We start from the raw sequence: 13,102 nt of genomic DNA on the forward strand, positions 1-13,102 counted from the left end.
TGTCCGTTATCAGACAATTTAGTAAGTTAGTGTTGCGAAATTAAAATTTATTTATTCCACTCTCGGTTTTTTTCGCAGGTTCATATCGAGTGGAATTATTTGTTTTTGTGGCTATTTAGGCCACCATTATGTTTTCTTTTTCAGCACCCTTTTTCACCTAAATTGTTGTTGATGAAAGTACTGCTGTGATATGTATATGTCTTTTTTCCATTCCTTTTTCTTTTTTTATCTTTTTATTTTATCTTTTTTGCAATACTCGCGATGCACGTTTATTTTGCAAGATATAGTTTTGCATAATAATCGTTTTGTGTGTGTAACTCGACTCTTCGTGGATCTAATAAAAGTTACATTTTTCTTTTGTTCGTGTTCGGGAAAATTATTGATTTTCGTTTATAGAAATACATGCAAATGAGTCACAGTAAAAGTGTGATTATTTCAATTTCGAATTTTTGACAAAATATTTTTGACTGTTATTGAAATTCTTGTTAATATGTGGTATATTTTCTTTCAGGAGTCATTGTTTTGTTCTGTTTCCCCAACTATTAATTCAGTAATTAAGTTTGTTGCAGATTTATTAATTTAGAACGCTTTCGTGTCGTCATGTTCAATATCATTTCAAATATATGAACTTATGTGAGTATGTCAGAGGCTCGGAAGTGAAATAACGGACGTGGAAGGAAATGACATTATGGAAAGTGCTGTATGAGCCTCATTTTTTTTTTTATTATCATTTCCATTATTTTTATATATAATCATATATATTATTATTTATAATAATTTTACTATTTTTTCTACAGTGTGTTGTGTTTGGGAAATGTTATGGTGCGAACGGAAACTGTGTGAGTGGCTTCAACGCCCACACAGTGTCTCTTTAATATTCAGATTTTTCTGATCAAATCCTTGGTTTCTTGTGTATATAAGATGTTTGAAATTTTCTCTGGATTTATGACAGAAAGGTTTTGCGAAAACCCACTAGATTTGTGATAGGTCGGTTATGTTGAAAGCTTCTAGATTTGTGATAAGTAGAGATTTCATTAAAATTCATCTGATTTCTGATAGGATACTGTGAAAGATATCCTTAATCTCCCTATACTTGGTACTTTAAGATATTTTTAATTTCGATGTAAGTAGGGCTGACTATTTTTTTTTTTTAGGTTCTTTGTATTACTGTAGGCTGAAAGTCACATTTATTTTACCGTGTATTTATTATGTTTGAATTTTCTTTGTTGGTTGGGTTTATACTTGCCTTTAGATATTGAATAAAAGGTGAATTAGTCTTTCACCTTTGTACGCTATTATGATTTTAAGGAGAATTTATGGTTATGTGTGTTTATGTCAAGTTAGGATTATGATTAAATTAGTTGTTAATTACGATCAGTGCTGGCACATTAGTCTTTAAGTTGAGTAAAATTTTATATTGGTAAGTAATATTAAGTGGTATTGAGTAGTATTAGTTTGCATGAAGTGGGTAGTATTAAGTTATTTTAGGTAGTATTAAGTAGTATTGGGTAGTATTAAGTAGTATTGGGTAGTATTAAGTAGTATTGGGTAGTATTAAGTAGTATTGGGTAGTATTAAGTAGTTGGGTAGTATTAAGTAGTATTGGGTCAACTATTTTATATTTTCAAGCCGATATGCATGTACAGTATTGATGTTTGTACGAGACATCACCTGCTTTTTTCATCTTTTTAAATATCGATTGTTATATTTTTGATTAAAAATGAAGCTGTGCAATATTGACCAATTGTAGTATAATATCATCTGACATAATTTATCTCTTTCTTCTATGTTTAAATTGTCTTTTATTTCCAGGTTTAATCTGTCTTTTACTTCTAGGTTTAGTCTCCCGCGTCGGTTTTTCGTTTAAATTCTTTTTGATGTTTGATTTACACAGCGATCAAAAATTGAACGTTTTGCAAACGTGCATCAAAGGAGAAATTTATTTGAATATTAGTCAATTTTCCGCTAATGGAGGGTGGATGGGACGTGGTTAGGGTGGGTCTCCATTCGCAGCACCTCCTCGTGGTGAGACCTGGGCAATCGGTATTATTTGACGTATAATTCCTAATTGTATCACTATAGTTGTGTGATATATAGCTAATAGTTGTGATACAATTATGAATTATATAGCAAGTAATATGAGCTAATTGGCTGCGATTTTAGTGTTTTGGAATTTGATATATTAAATTAGAAGAGAGTGATGGGTTAGCGTTCTCCTTTCTTTTTATGTTATTTGGATATAACATACATTTCTTTTTTCTAATCTAATTGCAATACTACTTTGACAAATAGTTCTTCATTTCGCTGTTGCTCTTTTATAGAGGGCACTATTAAATTATATTTTACTTAGTTCTTACAGTCGCATATTTTCATTGGTCTGCAAGTTAGTCAAAATGGGCCTTCAAAGCAGGTGTAATATAGACTCATAATACATATAAATGTATTGTAATTTATATCAACCTATTTGTCTTTTGTATTATTTTGGCTGTTGTTTTGATATACTGTCGGTAATGTTGTAGGTGATACCAAAATGGTAAGGAAGCTTCAGAGAATCTAAAAACTCATCCGAACAAATATTAGGTGAACTTTGCACACATTGTGTACATAAAGCCAGTAATAATTTCTCTTTGAGGTAAAAGGATAGTTTAATTTTTATTCCAATTAGTATTAATTTTATAATCTTGTTCTGTGCTCAGTCGGTCACATTGTGAATGATACTTCAATGGTAAAACGATTCGTCATGCTCCGGATGAGTTGTATATAGTACATAGTATTGTTGATCTTATTGGTTGTATAGTCAAATTTATTTAATTTTTTCAATAGAGGTTGTTATTATTATGATATTTGTTCCTTGGAATTCGATTTGTGGGTTCTCCATATCGTATGTGAAATATTTTACGAAATTAAATTGTTACTTTTCTGGGAGGTTAGGTGTAATTAAGTCAGAGTATATGTTTGCTTTTTACGTTTGTGAAGTTGTGCACTATGAATGAATTTCAAATAATTAAGAATTTTTCTCGTTAAAAAATATATATTTTTTTAATTTCCTAGTTTTGTACATATCTATGCATTTATGATATATGTATGACGCAATTGCAATATAAAAGCATAATTTCTTATTCGTGCATAGCTTTGTAACTACAAATACTGTGAAACACTGTGTTTAATACTTCTTTGGCTGTATGAGTATCAGAATTACTGATTCTAATAATACTTCCAAATTCTCGAATATAATGGTCTAATTCCATATCCTTTGACAAATCTTTTGTTGATATATATTTATTTGTTAATTGTGATAGTTTCAATAAGTCAGAACTAAAGGCTTCATCTAAATCAAATAATTCCAATGCTGGTGGTGGTAGTTCTTGGAAACTTGGTGGAAATACCTATAAATCATTGTTGATGTTGTAATTGTAATTTAAAATATGTAATTGTAATAAAAGTTATTACCGATGCTTGTGTGGGTGGTAATGGTGCCTCAAAATGTGGTGGTATTAGTGTGAGAGCTTCGTGTTTTATACCTAGGACTTCATAAGCCTTTATACAAGCTGGTACCATGTCTAAGTTTATCGAATAAAGATGATGTTTAAATAATTTGGTATATTCATGAGGATTATCCATTATATCCATATCCTGAGTACATACTTTTGGATTATTAGCTTGTTGTGTTATGTCTGGTATAAAATTATATTCCCAGAACTACATAAAACATTAACATTAATACTAATAAAAGATTATCTTAATTAATTAGATGTAAGTAACTATCATGATATGAAAGCTTACATCTACATCATCCATTTGATATTCTTTGATTATGATATCTTTGGATTCAAAAAAGTCAAAGATCATTTGTCTTAATGTATCATTTTTTTCCTTCTCTATATATGTATCAGTTAACATTCTTGAAGAACCTAAAACAAGTAGTTTCCCATGGTTGGCTTCATTGTAATGATAAGCACAAATAGGTCTGTTTGTTGGAATTGCTATTGATCCACTGGATAATGCTACTATGGATGGTTGTGCTACATTTAAAGTTGCACCATATGGATACAGAAAGTTCATATCTCTGAAACAAGATAAATTTAAATAATATACTATCTTTAGGCAAAGTCATAGGTCAGTTAGTCAACTAATATTTCGTATCTAAGTAATTTACATATGTTCATTATAATTTTTTGAAAATATGGATTTGTTTGACATTCCTTGAGAAATTAAACATTCCTTTGGATGCATTGTTTGGCTGTAACTCATACGTATAACGCTATCTAAAAATTAAATATATAGGATAATAATTTCAATAAATAATATCATAGCAATGAAAAATCCTTAATTTTCAGTTACATCTAAATAAATTTTATAATGAAATACCATTGTTCACCATTATACCAAATTCTTCCAGTAAAAAGTTTACATTAGTATTTGACTTCTTTTCACCACCTTCGCCAAGCATAACTAAAACATGTCCTCCAGAATTAAGAAATGTTCTAATTGCATTCATTTCCAATTCTGTAAATTTATTACGTGGACCAGGCAATATCAATATTTTTCCTGTTGATAATAATTCTTCTGTCAAGACGTCGTTGTTTCTAAAATACGATAAAGATAATAAAAAATATATTTCAGATTAAGTTGAATAAAATCAGAATATAATTAGTATCGTATTACTCGATAAATTTCCATTTTGATTTCAATTTTCTTTGTAAAACTTTGAATTCTTCGTTCAATTTTCTTTCGCTCTTTGAAGCGTCAAAAATTATGACGTTTACATTGTTGTTACTGTCATAATTGCCGAAGATTGAGCTCATAGTGATTGTCACTTTATTATCATGAATTGAATAAGTGATGTTAAAAAAATTTTAAAAAACTTCAAGTTAGTTCTACCTTTTAATGGTTTACTGATTAAATTGTGCTTCGATATGGTCATGTGTAGTTTGTCGTTGTTATTGGCAACTATGAACATATCAAACTTTCGAATGTAATTGGATGATACTATAGGTGTGTGTAGGGGTGTAATACAATGAGATAGTAATTTCTTCATAATATTTTGTTAAATTAGTAACAAATGTAAAACGGACAGTAGATTCGATTAATTTTCTTGTTATTTAAAAAATGTCAATGTTTTACCTCGAATTCGTAATCTATAGTATAAGCAATTACATTTGTACATCGAAGCAACATAAAAAGTGTGATAAAAGAAAAAAAATGAAATGATTTGTATTACAATCATTTATTTTTTTTAGTTTAAAATTATAATTATTTTACAAATTATGAGTGTATATGGTTTTGTACAAAATTGAAGTATATCAAAACGATCAGCTGATCATATACAGATGGCGTTTTAGATGACAGACTCGATACGAGTGGTATTCAAAATGGTTGGTTGACCATGTGAGTGGAAGGATTTTATAATTATTTAAGAGTTAATACAAATAAAATGACGGCGATTGTGCAAGAGGACAACGAATTGAAGAGGTTACTTGGTAACCCTGCGAAAAATGCTGGAGAGGATAGCTTGATGGGGCCACCGCAATCGGTAAAGTAATAAATATGTTCACATAGTATACATTTGTTCGCAAATTGTTTCTTATTCATATTTTAGACTAATGTTCCACGGCCGAGCACTTCGCAAAATGTCAATCCACAATCAATGATCACGCCAATGACCCCAGCTAATAGTACAAAAGAAGTAATAGAACCATGTTTACAGTAAGTGAGAATTACTGGAATTTTAAACCTGTTTTATTTTCTTACATATTATGTTATATTTATATTCATATAAAATTATCTTTCATATCTATATAAATTTTATAAGAAATAAATAAATTTATTATTTTACAAATAAAAATGTTTACCAGTTTATTTTAAGTTTAAAAATAAATATATAATATATGGTGGAAGATTTTTCTCTTTTCTTTCAGAAATGTAGTTTCTACAGTTAATTTAGGTGTAGAATTGTTATTAATGTATATTAATACAAGGACAAGGAATTCTGAATATAACCCAGCAAGATTTACGGGTTTGATCATGAGAATAAGAAACCCCAGAGCTACAGCGTTGATTTTTCATTCAGGCAAATTAGTATGTACTGGAGCAAGATGTGAAGAGGATTCTTATTTAGCAACGAGGAAATTTGCAAGAATAATTCAGAAGTTGGGTTTTGCAGTAAGATGCATATGTTACATGTTAAGTGAACAAAAACTAACTTCTCTGTATTTCATTTCTCTTGTCCATGTTATTACAGGTCAAATTCCATAATTTTAAAGTACAAAATATAGTTGCTACATGTGATTTAAAGTTTCCAATTAAATTAGAAAATTTAAATCATATACATGGACAATTTTCTAGTTATGAACCTGAACTTTATCCAGGTCTTATATATAGAATGGTATCACCAAGAGTAGTATTGCTTATATTTGTAAATGGAAAAATTGTATTAACAGGTAAGAATTAATTAAGAGATTCTTTTTTAATTATCCTTAATTTTCTTCTGAATTTAATTCTAGTTTTGTTAAGAACTTTTAAATATATGTATATATTTATATTTATATAATAATATTTTAGGGGCAAAGAATCGAACTGAACTGCAGGATGCATTGAATAATATATACCCAATACTGAAAAGTTTCAGAAAGCAGTAACAGTATTTTCCATATTTTAAGCTTTTTTTTCATAGTATACAATTTATATAAGAGTAACACAGTCCATCATGTACTAAGTGATCTAGTTAATTAATTCAAGCTCTTGATGTAATTTATTTGCCAAGCAGCAATTATTTATTAGTAAAAGTAAATTTTGTATATTAATATCTTATATTTACGACGATTGAACAACTTGTAATGAACTTTGGATAGTAAGTTAATTATGTTATTTATATAAATATTGTACAAATACTATAGTATATACATATACAATATGCTTAGCTAATTCTTGTATAGGTTTTAAATATATAACTTTTGTATGATTGGGAATAAATGCAAGACATCATTTTGCTATATATACATATGTATGTATACATATTTCTAAACAGTGTAAATACTTAAAATAATACGATAGTAGATTTATTATTATAAAAATAAAATATAATTGGTAAGTATATTACATTTACAAAATTTTTATCTTTTCAGATATAGTTTTAACATAAATTATTGGAAAAAGGTATGAAAAATATATTTTATAAGTAGATCAATTATTTAACATTTATACAAGTGTTACTTGTGTTTACCATTTTGTGAAACAACAATAATTTTTGTACAGCTGAGATTTATAGAAGTTTAATATATAATTATTAATAACAGAATACATATAATTTTCCACAACATAACACAATTGGGATATTTAATATATCTTTTGTTTAATATATGTATACTGATTTTGAATTGTTATTTTGCATCAAAAGTAGGTGATACATTATTAAAATATATATGTAATCTTATTTAGCACCAGGTTTTCGGATTATGCAAAATCTTTTCGTTTAATTATAAATTTATCTATCTTTCGTATTATTTTTTAATGAATTACCACATACTGGATTGAGGAAGTTTATTGATATATTCTGAAATGTAACGCTTTCGTTAATCCTTGTACCGTGAGATCATCCGCTAAGATATGTCAGATGTTTCAGTAGATAACGTTTAGACCTTTCTTCGCCGCGATCGGCAACTTTTCTCCCCGGAAGAATGGATTTTCTTCCTGAAATACATAAAAATGAAAAACCTTTTGGAAACGAATTTTGGAAATTGCATATTTGAATCAAGAAATTTTATAGGTTTAGAGAATTTGTAAATTTCTTTGTAAAATTCTCTTTTCTTAAATAATTTTACCATAAAGATATCGTTAGTGATTGGAGAAAAATGGAGGGATAAAGTGATGCTCTACAGTTAAATGGCAGGCTCGATTAGATATTTGATTAGATAATTCAATTTTAAATAAACCGATGATATCTCACAGCCTGAAATTGATCGACAATTTCATTGAAATTAGAGTTGGGAATGTGCATGCTTTGTAGATTATTGTTGTTCGCGGAGTCAATCGGACAATCCAACATATGTTCCGTGTCACACATGCAATCTTGCGCGCTTTGGTACTCTTGGCTGAATGCAGCGGTATTTTTGAAATTCATGATACAATTGTTCTCACCTGTACAATAAGCATAATCAATTAATTCCTTTAAAGACTATGTCTACTCTTACTTTCTTAGCTTAAGCTCAATGAAAATTCCGTGTTAATCACGATTTTCAAATAATTAATTACTCACTGGTGTACCCAACTGGGCAGGGATTCGGTGGTGTGCAATAAGCAGGTAAAGCGTTCTCTTTCTCGTCTTTGATAATCTTTATGCTTCCAGGCTTAACTCTTAGCCTGTCGTTCGTTCTGTCATTACTACTGACACGTTGGTGACTCCATAAGCTACTGTGTCTCAGATACTCTTGGTCTCGGATGCTAGGATTTGGGTTCAAAGTGTCTATGCTATCGTAATCAGCAGGTAGCTCAGTGGGAATTTCTTTCGGTTTGTCCTGATATTCCAGATAAGAATCCGCTGTGTCCACCAGTTTATTTCCCATTTGATTGATTAATTGTCGAAGAAGCGTATCGGTCAGCAACCGCTAAAAAATCGAAGAAGAAAGTATCAGATTAGAAGATAAAAATTAAGAAGATAAAAGGAAGCAAAATGTTACCTTAAACGTCGGAGACAAGTACACAGATGCACACTGATGAACAGCAGCAGTCATGGAAAGGAACAGGATCCAATACATGGTTTTCAAAGTTTATAATTAATCTACGAAAAATAAACGTCAGAAATATTATATTATACGATCATCGTCAATGACTTCGACGAGAAAATATGTTTGCGTTTAACAATCGGAAAATAATTTAACTCGTTCGTTTTTCAAAACTAAAAACGATACACTGCAGACTAAATCGACAAATGTTCCATATCACATTGACAGCATACATCATTGTTTATAATTCAAACGTTAAATATTTTCTTCCCAAATACCCCATTTACGTAACGTTATTGCACACATCGTACACCGATAATTTAAAAAGTTATATACATCACAATATAACAATTAAACAATCTGCATCTCCATTTGATCTTCAGCCACGATTAGCCAGCCAATATGCAACATCTGACGCAAACACTCTCATCGACCATCAACCCTCTCCCTCGAGGCCAATGGACAACCGTTCCCATGATTTCCATCGTTACGATTTCCAGAAAATAAATTAATTTACAACAGAGTGTCGAAATACAGGAACACAGGAAACAGATTCTCAAGAATTGGAGGATAATTCGAAAGTATGGAACTTACCAAGAATCGTGGAATGATCTCGATGAAGGGATGCTCGAGGAGGTAGCGCGAGTGCTAAGGTATTCGGTTTTGGGATCAGGCGCACAGGCGTCTTCGTCCACCGGAAGTGGCGCTGCGCTCGTTCGGAATCGAGGTATTGATCCGCGTTTTCCGCGCCGCTTTTCCCCTGGTTTCATCGGCCACCGCATCGCCCACGAACCATTCCCGCAACCCACATTCGTAAAACCGAGTTACGAGCAAAGGTCGGCCCACGACGGAGCCTCGTGACGTCGTTTCTGCGATTAAGGATGAGTATCTGGCTCACTGACTCCATGATAATTTCTCCACCAGATCGAAGTATTCTCGCTGTTCGACGAATGACTTGGTTATGCGAGGAATTCTAGACGTTGCAAGGATTTTCCTATTTTTTCAGCTTTTGGTATTTTCTCTTCAGCATGACGGGTATTTAGGAAAATATCCTTAGACCGTGGCATTCCTTACAATACCGTACGAATATTTCGAATTGCGAATAGAAATTTTCCTAATTTTTAACACGTTTCAAGTGTGATTGAAATTTCTGATACGCTTCGTGGATCTTTTTAACAAACAAAATCATCGTTTACCAAACTTTCGTTAAAAATTCCTTGTTCAACGTTATTATTTAACACTAGAACTACCAACCCAGTGAAAATGACTGGTCCCAGAATTTTCCTTTTTGCAATCATCGAATACATACACCTGTTTTAAGAATAAAATTGGTATCAACTCCTATTAAGAAAGAACTGTAATCGATATATTCACTCGTATTCGTCGTATCGCTGAAATTACTATAATCTGTGCACGTTATAGTTAGTTACCCATTAAAGATCGGTAGTTCTAGTGTTAATCACTCGTCTTCACGATTTTTCTTCCAATATACGTATGATCATTTTCTCAGTATTTCCCGTTATTCTTTTTATTATTATTTTTTAAAGCTTCTACTTCATTTCCGTTCACCGGTTATTTGACCGTGGTGGGTTTAAATATCGGTAGTTGGACTTCCAGGAATTTCCGGGAAATTTTCTCAATTTCCTCTTTCGGAAATTTTTCCAAAATAGTTCTAAAGTTTAGAATATTTAAAATTTCTATGACGTTCGTTGCGTGTAAAATAAAATTAATTGAATCTTTGGATCGAAGAATCTATGAAATTCTGAATTAAGTGGAGATTAATTCCTGGAGAAGGAATTATTTGTCGCTCGTTAAAGAAAATTCTGTAATTGCTGGACGTTTATCGTTGGAAGAGGTCGAAGATCGAAAAAGTTTCGTTTAATCTCGAATGGAAGCTTGCGTCTTTAAATTTTCTTGAAGCTAGTAAGTCCGAGTTAGTTTTCGACAAACACTTTTAACGCTGCATAACGTAGCGTGGAAATTGGAAGAAAAATCCGTGGAAAAATATTTGACCAGGCATTTGGTGCAAGAATCGATGTTGGATAGTCACCATCGCTTTCATCGAACATCGATGGATGGTCTAAAACACGAAATGGCACTGGTGACATCCACGAGGGCGGCTCAGAGATCAAAAGACCCCTGGCATTGATTATGGTCGTATATAAACGTCCATTAGTAATTGTCTCGCTTTGCATACTTCCAACTCAATTTCTGAAATCGAATTGCTACCGTGTTTCCGTCCACTGACGAAAATTGCTCTCTTTATTGAATCATGTTCTCGCGCAAGGAACATCTCTCGTCTACGAATCATTGCGTTACAGCGATCAAGTAAGCCATAATTCTGGTTGCTTTCGTATGAAATTTCTGTATAACTGCACGTGTAATGTAATTCTGAATAACTCGCTGGAATTTGCAGCTATCTTAAACGTATGGGTGTAGAAACATTAATGACAAATTTAACGATTAATATTTAATTAAGTTGTAAATAAAGGTCAGGTTTGGTGGAATATTCGTGAGATACATTTGTAATTATTTTCTGTCTGGTGATATTTCGAGGAAATTTAAATACATTGAAATTCTGTCTCATTTCGTGTCGTTGCTTTTCCCAGAGATTTTTGAATTATTTACTAAACTTAATATCGGTTCTTGATCATTGAATAATTGACCTCGTTAGCTCCTTGGCATATGTTAAGGGAACTTAATTTTGTCGTTGATTACGGTGTTAATGCTTACATAGATTTAATAAATGAGGCACACAGATCTTAGTAATTGGGTTAATAACTTAGGAAACTAAATACCTCGGAAGTAGGTTTCAGTAATAAATTATTTTCTTTATTCATGAGGAATAACTTTCTTTTTTCCGCAGATTCATGAAATATTAATTTTTTCTCGAAAAATATGTAAATTTTGGTAATTTTAATTTGCTATGTTTATTTTTCTGCTAGTGATAAATTATTTTCTAGAAGAAAATAGGGGAAGTACAAAGAGGAGAGGAAGGACGGTGCAGGGACAGAAAATTATTTTTCTCTAAGGAGATAAAGGAGATGAAGGAAGTGTTATCCGATTACTAGGTACACCTTTTTATCTCAAGGTTAGCTATTTATCCGCTTACTGTCTTTTTGTATTTGACAAATTATTATCCGTTGTTTATATTTTTATAAAATAACGTTACCAAATAATATTATTAAATTAAACCTTCTTATATAAATTACGAATTTTTAAAAATTGTAAATGATTTTGTATTTATCGTTTCAGGAATTCAATCTTAATCAAATTACGAGGATAACGATTCGCGAAAATCAATTTTTGCGATGTGATTAACGATGAAACAGTTCCTGGAAATACCGCAAAACCGAGAGGAGTTTCCAATGCGAGATGTTATGCTCAATGGTTCGATAACGTTGTGCATAAATGTCTCACTGTTGGCACGTCGAAACGTATGAGACACGTCACGCACGTTAATGGATTTGTTATCGGCAGTTAAACGACCAAAACGTACGGGGGTGCACGTTAATTTACTTGACGAGGGCTGACTTTTTATTTCGGTTCGTTTCCGCGTCACGAATATTATTTTTGATACATATCCGCGATAATAATGCGGGTTTCCTGGTCACGGAAGGGTAGTTTTATACTTTATTTTCTTCGCAAGTCGAGCTTGAATCGTAATTACTGGCATGATAGATTTCAGTTGATGAAACGAACGATAATCTGCATTATGGTATCGAAAATTTGCAATACAGCATGATTTTTCATTTAATATTTCTTTATTTTATTGCGATGCAATAAAAAGTACCAATTATAATGGATCACTCGTAAATTATTTAAATTTGCAGGCTTTAAACAATTTTTAAAAAATTTTGAAAATTATAGGAAATTTATGGGAGTAGATCTTGTGGTGTTGGAGATAATTGAAAGATTTATTTAAACGATTTTATCTCGGGATAAAGTGTTTGGCAGTCGAAGGGTTATGTGCATTATGGTATCGAAAATTTGCAATACAGCATGATTTTTCATTTAATATTTCTTTGTTTTATTGCGATGCAATAAAAAGTACCAATTAGAATGGATCACTCGTAAATTATTTAAATTTGCAGGCTTTAAACAATTTTTAAAAAATTTTGAAAATTATAGGAAATTTATGGGAGTAGATCTTGTAGTGTTGGAGATAATTGAAAGATTTTATTTTGTCTCAGGATAAAGTGTTTGGCAGTCGAAGGGTTGGGGTATATTTAACGAAGCAATATAAGCAACCACCTTTCCTCTTCAATATTTATGCTTCCTTTAATTCGCTAGAAATTGTAATTTCCCAACTATTTCGACCCATTAGCCCATAACAATTTAACTTTGCTAACCTTCGATCCTCAAAACCACACACTATTAAC

At 31.3% G+C, this 13,102-nt stretch overlaps 3 protein-coding genes across 5 annotated transcripts; 1 reads left to right on the forward strand and 2 right to left on the reverse strand.

The window, feature by feature from the left end:
- Positions 1–2,488: 2,488 nt before the first annotated feature.
- Trf (TATA-box binding protein-related factor) lies at positions 2,489–6,725 on the forward strand. Of its 3 annotated transcripts, none has more exons than XM_017908210.1 (6): positions 2,489–2,632; positions 5,343–5,533; positions 5,600–5,706; positions 5,919–6,162; positions 6,242–6,440; positions 6,562–6,638. In XM_017908210.1, exons 2-6 carry the CDS (start codon positions 5,435–5,437, stop codon positions 6,636–6,638), a joined length of 726 nt encoding a protein of 241 aa, XP_017763699.1. In that variant the 5' UTR covers positions 2,489–2,632; positions 5,343–5,434. The 3 variants fall into 3 exon arrangements, with proteins under 3 accessions (XP_017763699.1, XP_017763698.1, XP_017763700.1); XM_017908209.1 differs by lacking the exon at positions 2,489–2,632 and adding an exon at positions 2,788–2,881; XM_017908211.1 differs by lacking the exon at positions 2,489–2,632 and having other exon boundaries at positions 5,435–5,533; positions 6,562–6,725.
- Positions 3,117–4,805, reverse strand: IFT52 (intraflagellar transport 52). Its single transcript, XM_017908208.1, has 6 exons — positions 4,666–4,805; positions 4,369–4,586; positions 4,157–4,265; positions 3,784–4,066; positions 3,451–3,699; positions 3,117–3,386 (listed from the first exon to the last, which is right to left on the reverse strand). The coding sequence occupies exons 1-6, from the start codon at positions 4,803–4,805 to the stop codon at positions 3,117–3,119; spliced, it is 1,269 nt and encodes a 422-aa protein (XP_017763697.1).
- Positions 6,726–7,422: 697 nt separating the features above from the next.
- On the reverse strand, positions 7,423–9,400 carry 7B2 (Secretogranin_V domain-containing protein 7B2). Its single transcript, XM_017908213.1, has 5 exons — positions 9,315–9,400; positions 8,676–8,776; positions 8,255–8,603; positions 7,946–8,136; positions 7,423–7,689 (listed from the first exon to the last, which is right to left on the reverse strand). Exons 2-5 carry the CDS (start codon positions 8,751–8,753, stop codon positions 7,618–7,620), a joined length of 690 nt encoding a protein of 229 aa, XP_017763702.1. The 5' UTR covers positions 8,754–8,776; positions 9,315–9,400; the 3' UTR covers positions 7,423–7,617.
- Between the last annotated feature and the right edge of the window lie 3,702 nt (positions 9,401–13,102).

Source organism: Eufriesea mexicana, unplaced genomic scaffold (assembly GCF_001483705.2).
Source record: "Eufriesea mexicana isolate 0111107269 unplaced genomic scaffold, ASM148370v2 scaffold10264, whole genome shotgun sequence".
Classification (NCBI taxonomy): domain Eukaryota; kingdom Metazoa; phylum Arthropoda; class Insecta; order Hymenoptera; family Apidae; genus Eufriesea; species Eufriesea mexicana.

Bases quoted from the DNA above. Each gene is read 5' to 3' on its own strand.
- IFT52 (XM_017908208.1), bottom strand. From the start codon at position 4,805: ATGAGCTCAATCTTCGGCAATTATGACAGTAACAACAATGTAAACGTC. The intron at 3,700-3,783 runs GTAAGCTTTCAT...TGTTTTATGTAG, and splicing joins ATCAAATGGATGATGTAGAT to TTCTGGGAATATAATTTTAT. The intron at 3,387-3,450 runs GTAATAACTTTT...AATGATTTATAG, and splicing joins TACCACCCACACAAGCATCG to GTATTTCCACCAAGTTTCCA.
- Trf (XM_017908210.1), top strand. From the start codon at position 5,435: ATGACGGCGATTGTGCAAGAGGACAACGAATTGAAGAGGTTACTTGGT. The intron at 5,534-5,599 runs GTAAAGTAATAA...TTCATATTTTAG, and splicing joins TGATGGGGCCACCGCAATCG to ACTAATGTTCCACGGCCGAG. The intron at 6,163-6,241 runs GTAAGATGCATA...ATGTTATTACAG, and splicing joins TTCAGAAGTTGGGTTTTGCA to GTCAAATTCCATAATTTTAA.
- 7B2 (XM_017908213.1), bottom strand. From the start codon at position 8,753: ATGTATTGGATCCTGTTCCTTTCCATGACTGCTGCTGTTCATCAGTGT. The intron at 8,604-8,675 runs GTAACATTTTGC...TCGATTTTTTAG, and splicing joins ACTTGTCTCCGACGTTTAAG to CGGTTGCTGACCGATACGCT. The intron at 8,137-8,254 runs GTGAGTAATTAA...CTTATTGTACAG, and splicing joins CTGCCCAGTTGGGTACACCA to GTGAGAACAATTGTATCATG.